We start from the raw sequence: 18,046 nt of genomic DNA on the forward strand, positions 1-18,046 counted from the left end.
CCCAGAAGCAGGATGAGGGTGATGTGAAGCAATTCTGCTGTGAGTAATGTATGGAAGACAACAATAAAACATAAATATACCAGAAGAGCGTAGGGTAAATTAGACTATTATCTGTGGTACTAATCTAATTCTACAGATTGTGCCCCTTCTGTCTAACTTCATATTGAAGTTCATATGACCCATGTCTATTGCAGTCCACAACCACCTACTGATATCACACTGGCTTCAGTCTCTCCAGATATAATGGTACATGGTCTAAACCAATAAGACATACAATGAGAGGTTCAATGACCTAAATATGTATAGCTTAGAGGAGAGAAGGGAAAGAGGTGATATGATAGCAACTTTCAAGTTTATTAAAGGGAATAGTAAAGATGAGGCTGTGAGTATTTTACATAAAAAGAAAAATTCAAGAACAAGGGGTCATGATCTCAAGCTGAAGGGTAGTAGATTCAGGAGTAATTTGAGGAAGCGCTTCTTTTACAGAAAGGGTGATTGATTTATGGAATAAACTTTCACAAGAGGTAGTAATATCAAACACTATGTCGGACTTTACGAATGTATACGACTAAAAGAGAAGGTTACATTCACACTACTCGTGAATGTGAAAGCATGACAAGGTTGCACTCAGGTTCAAAATTAAATCATGTTTATTATACCCCTTGATAAACCTAAAAACACCTTAATTAAAAAGCTGCAAAACACATGTAAATACAAATCCAGGCCTGGAAAACAAATGTGAATGTTATAAGGAAAAAACATCAGAGCAAGTGTATAAAACACGCTCTATACCTAAACTCAAAGTGGTTCATACACAACAGTATAATGCAACCCAAACAAAGTATTGGAGCATATAACGCTATTATGACATTAAAATGTTGCAGAGTTCCTGTTTGGTGACGTTTAAACCGGTGAATCGTGTTCAGGCTGCTGAAGTTTGTTTTCCGGATCTATCCAACCTTTAAGTTGCTACCAATAGTGAGCGAAGCTCCGTATCTGTATGAGAGTAACCACATTACACTGGAAGTTTGCAACGGAACGGGTTTGACCTATAATTGGTAACCGTGAAGGTACTTTGTGAAGGGAAATGTTATTTGAACACCGGATCATAAACCAACAAACTTTTGATTGAAGTTTGCCTCTGATATTTTGATCAGTGGAGCGTGTTGATACACTATGGGCTTCACTTTCCATTTTGGCAACTAAGTCAGAGTTCAAGGAACTCTCAACATTGTAACGTCATAATAGCGTTATATGCTCCAATACTTTGTTTGGGTTCCACTTTGAGTTTAGTTATAGAGCGTGTTTTATACACTTATGTGCTCTGGTACTTGCTAAACTTTGATGTTCAGCCTTGTCATGCTTTCACATTCACAAGTTGTGTGAATGTAACTTTCTCTTTCTCCAACATTGGTGTGTCCGGTCCACGGCGTCATCCTTACTTGTGGGATATTCTCTTCCCCAACAGGAAATGGCAAAGAGTCCCAGCAAAGCTGGTCACATGATCCCTCCTAGGCTCTGCCCACCCCAGTCATTCTCTTTGCCGTTGCACAGGCAACATCTCCACGGAGATGGTTAAGAGTTTTTTGGTGTTTAAATGTAGTTTTATTCTTCTATCAAGTGTTTGTTATTTTAAAATAGTGCTGGTATGTACTATTTACTCTGAAACAGAAAAGGATGAAGATTTCTGTTTGTAAGAGGAAGATGATTTTAGCAGACAGTAACTAAAATCGATTGCTGTTTCCACACAGGACTGTTGAGATGAAGTAACTTCAGTTGGGGGAAACAGTTAGCAGTCTTTTCTGTTTAAGGTATGACTAGCCATATTTCTAACAAGACCATGTAATGCTGGAAGGCTGTCATTTCCCCTCATGGGGACCGGTAAGCCATTTTCTTAGTTAAACATAAAAGAATAAAGGGCTTAAAAACTGGTAGACATTTTTCTGGGCTAAAACAATTGCTTTACTAGGCATATTATGCAGATTCTAACTAATTATTGGTATTATAATCTTGGGGAACGTTTAGAAAAACGTCAGGCACTGTGTTGGACACCTTTTTCAGATGGGGGCCTTTCTAGTTATAGACAGAGCCTCATTCTGGGACTGTATAGGGGTTAAATGTAAAAACGTATCCGGTTCCGTTAATTTAAGGGTTAAAGCTCTGAAATTTGGTGTGCAATATTTTTAATGCTTTAAGACACTGTGGTGAAATTTTGGTGAATTTTGAACAATTCCTTCATACTTTTTCACATATTCAGTAATAAAGTGTTTTCAGTTTGAAATTTAAAGTGACAGTAACGGTTTTATTTTAAAACGTTTTTTGTGCTTTGTTGACAAGTTTAAGCCTGTTTAACATGTCTGTACCATCAGATAAGCTATGTTCTATATGTATGAAAGCCAATGTGTCTCCCCATTTAAATTTATGTGATAATTGTGCCATAGTGTCCAAACAAAGTAAGGACAGTAATGCAACAGATAATGATATTGCCCAAGATGATTCCTCAAATGAGGGGAGTAAACATGATACTACATCATCCCCTACTGTGTCTACACCAGTTATGCCCACACAGGAGGCCCCTAGTACATCTAGTGCGCCAATACTTATTACCATGCAACAATTAACGGCTGTAATGGATAACTCCATAGCAAATCTTTTATCCAAAATGCCTACTTATCAGAGAAAGCGCGATTGCTCTGTTTTAAACACTGAAGAGCAAGAGGACGCTGATGATAACTGTTCTGACATACCCTCACACCAATCTCAAGGGGCCATGAGGGAGGTTTTGTCTGATGGAGAAATTTCAGATTCAGGAAAAATTTCTCATCAAGCTGAACCTGATGTTGTGACATTTAAATTTAAATTAGAACATCTCCGCGCACTGCTTAAGGAGGTGTTATCTACTCTGGATGATTGTGACAATTTGGTCATTCCAGAGAAATTATGTAAGATGGACAAGTTCCTAGAGGTTCCGGTGCCCCCCGACGCTTTTCCTATACCCAAGTGGGTGGCGGACATAGTAAATAAAGAGTGGGAAAGGCCCGGCATACCTTTTGTTCCCCCCCCTATATTTAAGAAATTATTTCCTATAGTCGACCCCAGAAAGGACTTATGGCAGACAGTCCCCAAGGTCGAGGGGGCGGTTTCTACTCTAAACAAACGCACTACTATTCCTATCGAAGATAGTTGTGCTTTCAAAGATCCTATGGATAAGAAATTAGAGGGTTTGCTTAAAAAGATTTTTGTACAGCAAGGTTACCTTCTACAACCAATTTCATGCATTGTTCCTGTCACTACGGCAGCGTGTTTCTGGTTCGAGGAACTAGAAAAATCGCTCAGTAAAGAATCTTCGTATGAGGAGGTTATGGACAGAGTTCAAGCACTTAAATTGGCTAACTCTTTTGTTTTAGATGCCGCTTTGCAATTAGCTAGATTAGCGGCGAAAAATTCAGGGTTTGCTGTCGTGGCGCGCAGAGTGCTTTGGCTAAAGTCTTGGTCAGCGGATGTGTCTTCCAAGACAAAATTGCTTAACATTCCTTTCAAAGGTAAAACATTATTTGGACATGATTTGAAAGAGATTATTTCAGACATCACTGGGGGAAAGGGCCACGCCCTCCCACAGGATAGGTCTTTTAAGGCTAATAATAAGCTTAATTTTCGTCCCTTTCGCAGAAACGGACCAGTCTCTAATTCTGTATCCTCTAAGCAAGAGGGTAATACTTCACAACCCAAACCAGCCTGGAAACCAATGCAAGGCTGGAACAAGGGTAAGCAGGCCAAGAAGCCTACCACTGCTACCAAAACAGCATGAAGGGATAGCCCCCGATCCGGGACCGGATCTAGTGGGGGACAGACTTTCTCTCTTTGCTCAGGCTTGGGCAAGAGATGTTCAGGATCCTTGGGCGCTAGAAATAGTTTCTCAAGGTTATCTCCTGGAATTCAAGGAACTACCCCCAAGGGGAAGGTTCCACAGGTCTCAATTATCTTCAAACCAAATAAAGAGACAGGCATTCTTACATTGTGTAGAAGACCTGTTAAAGATGGGAGTGATACATCCAGTTCCAATAAGAGAACAAGGAATGGGATTTTATTCCAATCTGTTCATAGTTCCCAAAAAAGAGGGAACATTCAGACCAATTTTGGATCTAAAGATCCTAAACAAATTTCTCAGGGTACCATCGTTCAAAATGGAAACTATTCGAACGATCCTACCTACTATCCAGGAAAATCAATTTATGACTACTGTGGATTTAAAGGATGCGTACCTACATATTCCTATCCACAAGGAACATCATCAGTTCCTAAGGTTCGCTTTTCTGGACAAGCATTACCAGTTTGCGGCACTTCCATTTGGATTAGCCACTGCTCCAAGGATTTTCACAAAGGTACTAGGGTCCCTTCTAGCGGTTCTAAGACCAAGGGGCATTGCAGTAGTACCTTACTTGGACGACATCCTGATTCAAGCGTCGTCCCTGTCAAAAGCAAAGGCTCATACGGACATCGTCCTAGCCTTTCTCAGATCTCACGGATGGAAGGTGAACAAAGAAAAAAGTTCTCTGTCCCCGTCAACAAGAGTTCCCTTCTTGGGAACAATAATAGATTCCTTAGAAATGAGGATTTTTCTGACAGAGGTCAGAAAATCAAAACTTCTAAGCTCTTGTCAAGTACTTCATTCTGTTCCTCGTCCTTCCATAGCGCAGTGCATGGAAGTAATAGGATTGATGGTTGCAACAATGGACATAGTTCCTTTTGCACAAATTCATCTAAGAACATTACAACTGTGCATGCTCAGACAGTGGAATGGGGATTATACAGACTTGTCTCCGACGATTCAAGTAGATCAAAAGACCAGAGATTCACTCCGTTGGTGGCTGACCCTGGACAATCTGTCACAGGGAATGAGCTTCCGCAGACCAGAGTGGGTCATTGTCACGACCGACGCCAGCCTAGTGGGCTGGGGCGCGGTCTGGGAATCCCTGAAAGCTCAGGGTCTATGGTCTCGGGAAGAGTCTATTCTCCCGATAAACATTCTGGAACTGAGAGCGATATTCAATGCTCTCAGAGCTTGGCCTCAACTAGCAAAGGCCAAATTCATAAGGTTTCAGTCAGACAACATGACGACCGTTGCATATATCAATCATCAGGGGGGAACAAGGACTTCCCTGGCGATGAAAGAAGTGACCAAGATAATTCAATGGGCGGAGGATCACTCCTGCCACTTGTCTGCGATCCACATCCCAGGAGTGGAAAATTGGGAAGCGGATTTTCTGAGTCGTCAGACATTCCATCCGGGGGAGTGGGAACTCCATCCGGAAATCTTTGCCCAAATAACTCAATTATGGGGCATTCCAGACATGGATCTGATGGCGTCTCGTCAGAACTTCAAGGTTCCTTGCTACGGGTCCAGATCCAGGGATCCCAAGGCGACCCTAGTAGATGCACTAGTAGCACCTTGGACCTTCAACCTAGCTTATGTATTCCCACCGTTTCCTCTCATCCCCAGGCTGGTAGCCAGGATCAATCAGGAGAGGGCCTCGGTGATCTTGATAGCTCCTGCGTGGCGACGCAGGACTTGGTATGCAGACCTGGTGAATATGTCATCGGCTCCACCATGGAAGCTACCTTTGAGACAGGACCTTCTTGTTCAGGGTCCATTCGAACATCCGAATCTGGTTTCCCTCCAACTGACGGCTTGGAGATTGAACGCTTGATTTTATCAAAGCGTGGGTTTTCAGATTCTGTAATAGATACTCTGATTCAGGCTAGAAAGCCTGTAACTAGAAAAATTTACCATAAAATATGGAAAAAATATATCTGTTGGTGTGAATCTAAAGGATTCCCATGGAACAAGATAAAAATTCCTAAGATTCTATCCTTTCTACAAGAAGGTTTGGAGAAAGGATTATCTGCAAGTTCTCTGAAGGGACAGATCTCTGCTTTATCTGTTTTACTTCACAAAAGACTGGCAGCTGTGCCAGATGTTCAAGCATTTGTTCAGGCTCTGGTTAGGATCAAGCCTGTTTACAGACCTTTTGACTCCTCCCTGGAGTCTAAATCTAGTTCTTTCAGTTTTTCAAGGGGTTCCGTTTGAACCCTTACATTCCGTAGATATTAAGTTATTATCTTGGAAAGTTTTGTTTTTGGTTGCAATTTCTTCTGCTAGAAGAGTTTCAGAGTTATCTGCTCTGCAGTGTTCTCCGCCCTATCTGGTGTTCCATGCAGATAAGGTGGTTTTGCGTACTAAGCCTGGTTTTCTTCCGAAAGTTGTTTCCAACAAAAATATTAACCAGGAGATAGTTGTACCTTCTTTGTGTCCGAATCCAGTTTCAAAGAAGGAACGTTTGTTACACAATTTGGACGTAGTCCGTGCTCTAAAATTCTATTTAGAGGCTACTAAAGATTTCAGACAAACATCTTCCTTGTTTGTTGTTTATTCTGGTAAAAGGAGAGGTCAAAAAGCGACTTCTACCTCTCTTTCCTTTTGGCTTAAAAGCATTATCCGATTGGCTTATGAGACTGCCGGACGGCAGCCTCCTGAAAGAATCACAGCTCACTCCACTAGGGCTGTGGCTTCCACATGGGCCTTCAAGAACGAGGCTTCTGTTGACCAGATATGTAAGGCAGCGACTTGGTCTTCACTGCACACTTTTGCCAAATTTTACAAATTTGATACTTTTGCTTCTTCGGAGGCTATTTTTGGGAGAAAGGTTTTGCAAGCCGTGGTGCCTTCCATTTAGGTGACCTGATTTGCTCCCTCCCTTCATCCGTGTCCTAAAGCTTTGGTATTGGTTCCCACAAGTAAGGATGACGCCGTGGACCGGACACACCAATGTTGGAGAAAACAGAATTTATGCTTACCTGATAAATTACTTTCTCCAACCGTGTGTCCGGTCCACGGCCCGCCCTGGTTTTTTAATCAGGTCTGATGAATTATTTTCTCTAACTACAGTCACCACGGTATCATATGGTTTCTCCTATATATATTTCCTCCTGTCTGTCGGTCGAATGACTGGGGTGGGCGGAGCCTAGGAGGGATCATGTGACCAGCTTTGCTGGGACTCTTTGCCATTTCCTGTTGGGGAAGAGAATATCCCACAAGTAAGGATGACGCCGTGGACCGGACACACGGTTGGAGAAAGTAATTTATCAGGTAAGCATAAATTCTGTTTTTAGCCGTATACATTACATTTGTGACTGCTTGCACCTATATTAGGTTCTATTCATATATAATCTCACTGGCTACCAGAGTGCACACACCCTTTGTATATTGGACTTTAAGAATGCCGGGGTCAAGCATAAGGCTATCCTACGTAATTATTAATGCCTAGGATAAGCATAAGGCTATCCTACGTACTAATGAATGCCTGGGATAAGCATAAGGCTATCATACGTGCTGATTAATGCCTGGGAAAAGCATAAGGCTATCCTACGTACTAATTAATGGCTGGTATAAGCATAAGGCTATCCTACATATTAAATAATACCTGGGATAAGCATAAGGTTATCCTTTGTACTAATTAACGCCTGGGATAAGCATAAGGCTATCCTACATACTAATGAATGCCTAGGATAAGCATAAGGCTATCCTACATACTAATTAATGCCTGGGATAAGCATAAGGCTATTATACGTGCTGATTAATGCCTGGGAAAAGCATAAGGCTATCCTACGTACTAATTAATGGCTCGTATAAGGATAAGGCTATCCTACATATTAAATAATACCTGGGATAAGCATAAGGCTATCCTACATACTAATTAATTCCTGGGATAAGCATAAGGCTATCCTTTGTACTAATTAATGCCTGGGATAAGCATAAGGCTATCCTACATACTAATTAATGCCTGGGATAAGCATAAGGCTATCCTACATACTAATTAATGCCTGGGATAAGCATAAGGCTATCCTACGTACTAATGAATGCCTAGGTTAGGCATAAGGCTATCCTACATACTAATTAATGCCTGGGATAAGCATAAGGCTATCATACGTGCTGATTAATGCCTGGGAAAAGCATAAGGCTATCCTACGTACTAATTAATGCCTGAGGATAAGCATAAGGCTATCCTATTACCTAGATAAGTTTATACTTTAGGAAATATCGGGCAAACTTGCTGGGCCTATGGCTCTTATCTGCTGTCAAAATCTGTGTTTCTATGATCTCAGTCTCACCTGCTCTTCAGTAATCTTAGAGTCGTCAGTGCCATGAATTCCCTGTACATGCTTCTACACCCTCACTGACCAAAGCTCTCCCCTCACCATCTCTGTGCTACACTTGGAGTTGGTAAAATGCAAAGAAATATGTTTGGGAAATTGGTTTAATGCATAAAACGTTGATTGACAAAAAAATGATGTGATCACAATGCTATTTGTGTATATTAATAGACAGAGATTTAGAAAAAATAAACATACTCCCTAACAAATATGTGATTAATCTGTAGCTGTTTATGTCCTGAATTTATTTTACCAGTATTATAAGAAATTTGACCCCCACTGCCAAATTTACCCTCTTAACAGATTTTCTAGACGTTGTAAAATAAATAAGTAGTATGCATTGTGTTTGTCATTTTATAGCCTTGTGTTTACAAAAGGATACAATACCCCAAAATAAGTATGGATTTCTGTATTTTTATTCAACATGTATTAGTATTTTCAGACAGCAGTATATTAAACTGTTTCTACATAATCTGTTTTATAAGTGTTAATACAAGAACTGATGATAAAACGTGGATCGTATGGGGTTAATACTAAAAGCTCATTTTCATGTAGCACAATAGTGATCAGTGGGAAAATGCCTCTTTATATGAAGAAGAGAGAGTGCATAGTCATCCTTGGGAAAACTGGTCCATTTGGTGAAACGTACGTTGGAGACTCATTAGTAATTAGTCATTACGTCACCAGGAATGGCAGACTTGAATGACAGTGGTGAAGTGACATAGAGTAGTATGCCGTAGTATATCTATGGTATATACCATAGGAGAAGAAAAATGTTCTCCTATGGTATCCACTTTGGATATGGATATCAAATGTCATGTTATGATTGCATTATTAATTAAAGGGATAGGAAACTCAAAATTAAATTTACAGGATTTTGAAGGCAATGTAATTTTAAGACACGTTTAAATTCACTTCTATTTTCACATTTATTTTGATGTCTTGGTATCCTTTTGTGAAAAAGTATATGTACATATCCTACACTAGTGGGAGCTAGCTGGTGATTCGTGGCTACTAGGCATGGGCAAAAATTCGGCTGCAGACCGTTGCCTTTGGTTGTTTTTTTTTTTTTGGAGACAGATTTATTAGTCTCTCTGGATTTGCACAGATATTTGTGCTCTGCACGTTTGCACTAATATTTTTTTCCCCATGCCTAGTTGCTACACACATTTTGTCTCTTGCCATTGACTCACCAGTGCTCAGCTAGCTCCCAGTAGTTCATTTCTGCTCTTGAGCTGACTTTAACTATGTATGTAATCCCTTTGCAGGGGTTAAGCATGCAGTTATATACAAGCAATGATGCAATAATGAAACACTTTAACATATTATTATTATTATTAGAGCAGACAGATAATCTTTCTGTTTTATGCTCATTTGGTAGCTGTTAATACAGTGAGCTGTTTACTTGGAGTGATAGAGCCACAAAGTGTCTATTTTCATACAAGGATCTTCCCTGAGATACATAGAACTTCACTAGTAAACACCTTGAGATTTATATATACAATGTTTATGTATAGAACAAGGGGCATGGCTACAAAATACTACATAGAACGTTCAGAAACTATGCTTTTATTGGATGTTTCATGATAACCACTAAATCTACAAGACATAGAGTTACAAACTCCTGGGAAATGGTGCTTTGACCTCTCACTGACGAGATCCGATCTATGGTTAATTTTCTAAAAGTGCCCCAAATGCCCTCAAAATAGAGGGCATTATAGTTTTTTTTCTTTTTTAAATAAAAAATAACTGCACTAGGCAGTTTTGGGGCTTTAAAGTTGGTGGGAGTGGGGTGTGCCTTTACATTACGGTCTATGGGAACTGTGTGTTTCCTGTAAATGTATATGCTGATATACATATACTGTGTGTATATATATATATATATATATATATTTATGTGTTACGTATATACACATATTAACACATACATATATATTCATATACATATATATTTAAAAATGCTGCGCTACTTACCCCCTTTGCTGCCTGAGATTCTGATGCCGCCTCTGTTATCATCAGAACGAGGCTCCCATAGGAGCTTATAGAAGCGCTTTTGTCAGCACAATCCTTCCTAGCAATACAAATGCGAGCTCGCTTTCACATTGCGATTTGACTTGTTACACCAGTGCACATTATCGTGCGCTGCTATTACAAAGTAGAGCACTAATATAGCTTGCATTCAAGCAATATTTAGCGCTCCACTTGTAATCTAACTCTAAGACTTGTCTTGTTGACTTCCTTTTAAAATTGTGATTAGCCGTTAAGAACTTGTAAGTGAGGTTGTTGGCAGCAGTACACCGGCAAGTATTTGACTTACATAAATACATAATACATATCACAGCAACAGTCAGAAACGCATGCAATAGACGCGAGATAGTCAGTCAGACCCTATTGTCGCTGCAATATGAATTAAGCTGCATCTATGTAAATACAATAATCACTGCTACAAACCGCCTTCAATACGTGAACCTCTCATTTTAAAGGGACATGAAACCCAAAAAATGTATTTCATGATTCAGATAGAGAATACAATTTGAAACAACTTTCTAATTTACTTCTCTAATTTGTTTCATTCTCTTAGTATCATTTGTTGAATGAGCAGCAATGCACTACTGGTTTCTAACTGAACACATGGGTGAGCCAATCACAATCGATGTATTGTGCATCCACCAATCAGCAGCTAGAACCTAGGTTCTTTGCTGCTCCTGAGCTTTCCTAGATAAACCTTTCAGCAAAGGATAACAAGAGAAGGAAGCAAATTAAATAATAGAAGTAATTTGGAAAGTTGTTTAAAATTGTATTCTCTATCTGAATCATGACAGAATTTTTTTGGGTTTCATGTCCCTTTAAGTTTAGTAGAGAGCAGTAGTAACAGGGTTTCCACTGAAAGTTATAGTGGGAATGGACTGACGAATCCTGACGCCGTGTACAGCACTAGCAAGTTGGATGCTGTAAGCCATTGTTTCTCAACCGTGGTGCCCAAGTACCCCCAACAGACAAGGTTTTCATTTATAGCTGAACCAGTGCACAGATGAAATAATCAGCTGATGGGTGAGAGCAAGTTAGTAACCATGGTTACTGATCAGCTGATTACTTCACCTGTGCACTGGTTCAGCTATAATTGGCCTGTTGGGTGAACTTGAGGACGGCCGTTGAGAAACACTGCTGTAAGATACTTAAATTGTGAGTGATGCACTATATTTATTAATCTAATAATGAATGTTTACACAGAGCTTTACTTGTTATTGAGGATAATAATAATAACAGGCCTAATATTTATTAAAGTGACAGAGATCCATATTTACTCTCTGACACTGTATCCTATTATCAACTCCGGGCTGTACTGACAGTGCTCTGTATAATTGTTTTATTGATTTTGTGATTTGTAGATGTTCTGCCGGACGGTTTTAAGATGAAGATAAAGGAAGAACAGATAGACCCTGATAATCCATCAATGGCAACAAATACTGCAGTGTATACATCCCCTGGTGGTGAGATGGTCTTATTTTTATTTTGTGTCTCTAATGTGCCTTGTGCTCCTTTCTTCTATAAAGGTAAGACATTCATCCTTACTTGTGGGATATTATCCTTCCTAACAGGAAGTGGCAAAGAGCACCACAGCAGAGCTGTCTATATAGCTCCTCCCTTAGCTCCACCCCCCAGTCATTCTCTTTGCCTACTCTAAGTACTAGGAAGGGTAAAGTGTAAGAGGTGATAAAATATTAGTTTTTAATTTCTTCAGAACAATTTTGGATCTCAAGATCCTAAACAAATTCCTCAGAGTCCAATCCTTCAAGATGGAGACTATTCGGACTATTTTGCCAATGATCCAAGAGGGTCAATATATGACCACCGTGGACTTAAAGGATGCGTATCTACACATTCCTATCCACAAAGATCATCACCAGTTCTTCAGTTTCGCCTTTCTGGACAAGCATTACCAGTTTGTGGCTCTTCCCTTCGGGTTGGCCACAGCTCCCAGAATTTTCACAAACGTGCTAGGGTCGCTTTTGGCGGTTCTAAGGCCGTGGGGCATAGCGGTGGCGCCTTATCTGGACGATATCTTAATCCAGGCGTCAACTTTCCAACTAACCAAGTCTCACACGGGCATCATGGTGGCTTTTCTAAGATCTCACGGGTGGAAGGTGAACATACAAAAGAGTTCATTTATCCCTCTCACAAGAGTTCCTTTCCTGGGAACTCTGATAGATTCAGTGGACATGAAAATTTTTCTGACGGAGGTCAGGGAATCAAAAATTCTCTCCATCTGCCGAGCTCTTCATTCCATTCCACGCCCGTCAGTGTCTCAGTGTATGGAGGTAATCGGCTTAATGGTAGAGGCAATGGACATAGTTCCGTTTGCTCGCTTGCATCTCAGACCACTGCAACTTTGCATGCTCAAACAGTGGAATGGGGATTATGCAGATTTATCTCTTCAGATAAACCTGGACCAAGAGACCGGAGACTCTCTTCTTTGGTGGTTGTCACAGGATCATCTGTCCAAGGGAATGTGTTTCCGCAGGCCAGCGTGGGTTATAGTGACGACGGACGCCAGCCTATTGGGCTGGGGTGCAGTCTGGAATTCCCTGAAAGCACAGGGATTGTGGTCTCAGGAGGAGGCTCTCCTCCCGATAAATATTCTAGAACTGAGAGCGATATTCAACGCGCTTCAGGTGTGGCCTCAGCTGGCGTCGGCCAGATTCATAAGATTCCAGTCAGACAATATCACGACTGTAGCATATATCAATCATCAGGGGGGAACAAAGAGTTCTCTAGCGATGATAGAGGTTACCAAAATAATTCGATGGGCAGAGACTCACTCTTGCCATCTATCAGCAATCTGTATCCCAGGAGTGGAGAACTGAGAAGCGGAGCTCTAGCAGTACCCTGGTCGTTCAACCTGGCTTATGTGTTTCCACCATTTCCTCTCCTTCCTCGTTTGATTGCCAGAATCAAACAGGAGAGAGCTTTGGTGATTTTGATAGCACCTGCATGGCCACGCAGGACTTGGTATGCAGACCTGGTGGACATGTCATCTCTTCCACCATGGTCTCTGCCACTGAGACAGGACCTTCTGACTCAAGGTCCATTCCAGCATCCAAATCTAGTTTCTCTGCGGCTGACTGCTTGGAGATTGAACGCTTGATTTTATACAAGCGGGGTTTCTCTGAGTTGGTCATAGATACCTTGATTCAGGCTCGAAAGACTGTCACCAGGAAAATTGATCATAAGATATGGCGTAAATATCTTTATTGGTGCGAATTCAAAGGCTACTCATGGAGTAAGGTCAGGATTCCTAGGATTTTGTCCTTTCTCCAAGAAGGATTGGAGAAGAGGCTATCAGCTAGTTCCTAAAGGGACAGATATCTGCTTTATCAATTCTACTGCACATAAGTATGGCAGATATTCCAGACGTTCAGTCGTTCTGTCAGGCTTTAGTTAGAATCAAGCCTGTGTTTAGACCTGTTGCTCCGCCATGGAGTTTGAATTTAGTTCTTCAAGGGGTTCCGTTTGAACCTATGCATTCCATAGATATTAAGGCCTAGATTTGGAGTTTGGCGGTAGATGGGCTGTTAACGCTCCGCGGGCTTTTTTCTGGCCGCTCCATAAAATTAACTCTGGTATCGAGAGTTCAATAAAATGCTGCGTTAGGCTCCAAAAAAGGAGCGTAGAGCATTTTTACCGCAGATGCAACTCTCGATACCAGAGTTGCTTACGGACGCGGCCAGCCTCAAAAACGTGCTCGTGCACGATTCTCCCATAGGAAACAATGGGGCTGTTTGAGCTGAAAAAAAAACTAACACCTGCAAAAAAGCAGCGTTCAGCTCCTAACGCAGCCCCATTGTTTCCTATGGGGAAACACTTCCTACGTCTGCACCTAACACCCTAACATGTACCCCGAGTCTAAACACCCCTAACCTTACACTTATTAACCCCTAATCTGCCGCCCCCGCTATCGCTGACCCCTGCATATTATTATTAACCCCTAATCTGCCGCTCCCTACACCGCCGCAACCTACGTTATCCCTATGTACCCCTAATCTGCTGCCCCTAACACCGCCGACCCCTATATTATATTTATTAACCCCTAACCTGCCCCCCACAACGTCGCCGACACCTACCTACACTTATTAACCCCTAATCTGCCGCGCGGACCTGAGCGCTACTATAATAAAGTTATTAACCCCTAACCCGCCTCACTAACCCTATCATAAATAGTATTAACCCCTAATCTGCCCTCCCTAACATCGCCGACACCTAACTTCAATTATTAACCCCTAATCTGACGACCGGAGCTCATCGCTACTATAATAAATGGATTAACCCCTAAAGCTAAGTCTAACCCTAACACTAACACCCCCCTAAGTTAAATATAATTTAAATCTAACGAAATTAATTAACTCTTATTAAATAAATTATTCCTATTTAAAGCTAAATACTTACCTGTAAAATAAATCCTAATATAGCTACAATATAAATTATAATTATATTATAGCTATTTTAGGATTAATATTTATTTTACAGGCAACTATGTAATTATTTTAACCAGGTACAATAGCTATTAAATAGTTAAGAACTATTTAATAGTTACCTAGTTAAAATAATAACAAAATTACCTGTAAAATAAATCCTAACCTAAGTTATAATTAAACCTAACACTACCCTATCAATAAATTAATTAAATAAACTACCTACAATTACCTACAATTAACCTAACACTACACTATCAATAAATAAATTAAATACAATTGCTACAAATAACTACAATTACATAAACTAACTAAAGTACAAAAAATAAAAAAGAACTAAGTTACAAAAAATAAAAAAATATTTACAAACATAAGAAAAATATTACAACAATTTTAAACTAATTACACCTACTCTAATCCCCCTAATAAAATAACAAAGACCCCCAAAATAAAAAAATGCCCTACCCTATTCTAAATTAATAGAGTTAAAAGCTCTTTTACCTTACCAGCCCTGAACAGGGCCCTTTGCGGGGCATGCCCCAAGAAAATCAGCTCTTTTGCCTGTAAAAAAAATAATACAATACCCCCCCCCAACATTACAACCCACCACCCACATACCCCTAATCTAACCCAAACCCCCCTTAAATAAACCTAACACTAAGCCCCTGAAGATCTTCCTACCTTGTCTTCACCATCCAGGTATCACCGATCCGTCCTGGCATCCGGTGCTGAAGAGGTCCAGAAGAGGCTCCAAAGTCTTCCTCCTATCCGGCAAGAAGAGGACATCCGGACCGGCAAACATCTTCTCCAAGCGGCATCTTCGATCTTCTTCCATCCGGTGCGGAGCGGGTCCATCTTGAAGCAGCCGACGCGGATCCATCCTCTTCTTCCGTTGTCTCCCGACGAATGACGGTTCCTTTAAGGGACGTCATCCAAGATGGCGTCCCTCGAATTCCGATTGGCTGATAGGATTCTATTAGCCAATCGGAATTAAGGTAGGAATATTCTGATTGGCTGATGGAATCAGCCAATCAGAATCAAGTTCAATCCTATTGGCTGATCCAATCAGCCAATCAGATTGAGCTCACATTCTATTGGCTGATCAGAACAGCCAATAGAATGCGAGCTCAATCTGATTGGCTGATTGGATCAGCCAATAGGATTGAACTTGATTCTGATTGGCTGATTCCATCAGCCAATCAGAATATTCCTACCTTAATTCCGATTGGCTAATAGAATCCTATCAGCCAATCGGAATTCGAGGGACGCCATCTATGATGACGTCCCTTAAAGGAACCGTCATTCGTCGGGAGACAACGGAAGAAGAGGATGGATCCGCGTCGGCTGCTTCAAGATGGACCCGCTCCGCACCGGATGGAAGAAGATCGAAGATGCCGCTTGGAGAAGATGTTTGCCGGTCCGGATGTCCTCTTCTTGCCGGATAGGAGGAAGACTTTGGAGCCTCTTCTGGACCTCTTCAGCACCGGATGCCAGGACGGATCGGTGATACCTGGATGGTGAAGACAAGGTAGGAAGATCTTCAGGGGCTTAGTGTTAGGTTTATTTAAGGGGGGTTTGGGTTAGATTAGGGGTATGTGGGTGGTGGGTTGTAATGTTGGGGGGGGGTATTGTATTATTTTTTTTACAGGCAAAAGAGCTGATTTTCTTGGGGCATGCCCCGCAAAGGGCCCTGTTCAGGGCTGGTAAGGTAAAAGAGCTTTTAACTCTATTAATTTAGAATAGGGTAGGGCATTTTTTTATTTTGGGGGTCTTTGTTATTTTATTAGGGGGATTAGAGTAGGTGTAATTAGTTTAAAATTGTTGTAATATTTTTCTTATGTTTGTAAATATTTTTTTATTTTTTGTAACTTAGTTCTTTTTTATTTTTTGTACTTTAGTTAGTTTATGTAATTGTAGTTATTTGTAGCAATTGTATTTAATTTATTTATTGATAGTGTAGTGTTAGGTTAATTGTAGGTAATTGTAGGTAGTTTATTTAATTAATTTATTGATAGGGTAGTGTTAGGTTTAATTATAACTTAGGTTAGGATTTATTTTACAGGTAATTTTGTTATTATTTTAACTAGGTAACTATTAAATAGTTCTTAACTATTTAATAGCTATTGTACCTGGTTAAAATAATTACAAAGTTGCCTGTAAAATAAATATTAATCCTAAAATAGCTATAATATAATTATAATTTATATTGTAGCTATATTAGGATTTATTTTACAGGTAAGTATTTAGCTTTAAATAGGAATAATTTATTTAATAAGAGTTAATTAATTTCGTTAGATTTAAATTATATTTAACTTAGGGGGGTGTTAGTGTTAGGGTTAGACTTAGCTTTAGGGGTTAATCCATTTATTATAGTAGCGATGAGCTCCGGTCGTCAGATTAGGGGTTAATAATTGAAGTTAGGTGTCGGCGATGTTAGGGAGGGCAGATTAGGGGTTAATACTATTTATGATAGGGTTAGTGAGGCGGATTGGGGTTAATTACTTTATTATAGTAGCGGTGCGGTCCGCTCGGCAGATTAGGGGTTAATAAGTGTAGGCAGGTGGAGGCGACGTTGTGGGGGGCAGGTTAGGGGTTAATAAATATAATACAGGGGTCGGCGGGGTTAGGGGCAGCAGATTAGGGGTACATAAGTATAACGTAGGTGGCGGTCGGCAGATTAGGGGTTAAAAAAATGTAATCGAGTGGCGGCGATGTGGGGGGACCTCGGTTTAGGGGTACATAGGTAGTTTATAGGTGTTAGTGTACTTTAGGGTACAGTAGTTAAGAGCTTTATGAACCGGCGTTAGCCCAGAAAGCTCTTAACTCCTGCTTTTTTCCGGCGGCTGGAGTTTTGTCGTTAGAGCTTTAACGCTCACTTCAGAAACGACTCTAAATACCGGCGTTAGAAAGATCCCATTGAAAAGATAGGATACGCAATTGACGTAAGGGGATCTGCGGTATGGAAAAGTCGCGGCTGAAAAGTGAGCGTTAGACCCTTTAATCACTGACTCCAAATACCGGCGGTAGCCTAAAACCAGCGTTAGGAGCCTCTAACGCTGGTTTTCACGGCTAACGCCAAACTCTAAATCTAGCCGTAAGCTTCTATCTTGGAAAGTTCTGTTTTTAGTTGCTATCTCTTCGGCTCGAAGAGTTTCTGAACTATCTGTATTGCAATGTGACTCGCCTTATCTCGTTTTCCATGCTGATAAGGTGGTTTTGCGTACCAAACCTGGATTCCTTCCTAAGGTTGTTACTAATAGGAATATCAATCAGGAAATTGTTGTTCCTTCTCTGTGCCCTAATCCTTCCTCTCAGAAGGAGCGTCTGTTGCACAACTTGGATGTGGTTTGTGCTTTGAAGTTTTA

General features: G+C 40.6%; 1 protein-coding gene across 1 annotated transcript in view; it reads left to right on the plus strand.

Moving 5' to 3' along the window:
* LOC128660058 (gastrula zinc finger protein XlCGF57.1-like) overlaps positions 1–18,046 on the plus strand; it is a 77,351-nt gene that overhangs the window by 44,713 nt on the left and 14,592 nt on the right. The window contains exon 3 of the mRNA XM_053713655.1: positions 11,601–11,702. Within this exon, the coding sequence (XP_053569630.1) occupies positions 11,601–11,702 (102 nt within the window). The remainder of the gene's footprint in view (positions 1–11,600; positions 11,703–18,046) is intronic.

This window comes from Bombina bombina, chromosome 5 (genome assembly GCF_027579735.1).
Source record: "Bombina bombina isolate aBomBom1 chromosome 5, aBomBom1.pri, whole genome shotgun sequence".
NCBI lineage: Eukaryota > Metazoa > Chordata > Amphibia > Anura > Bombinatoridae > Bombina > Bombina bombina.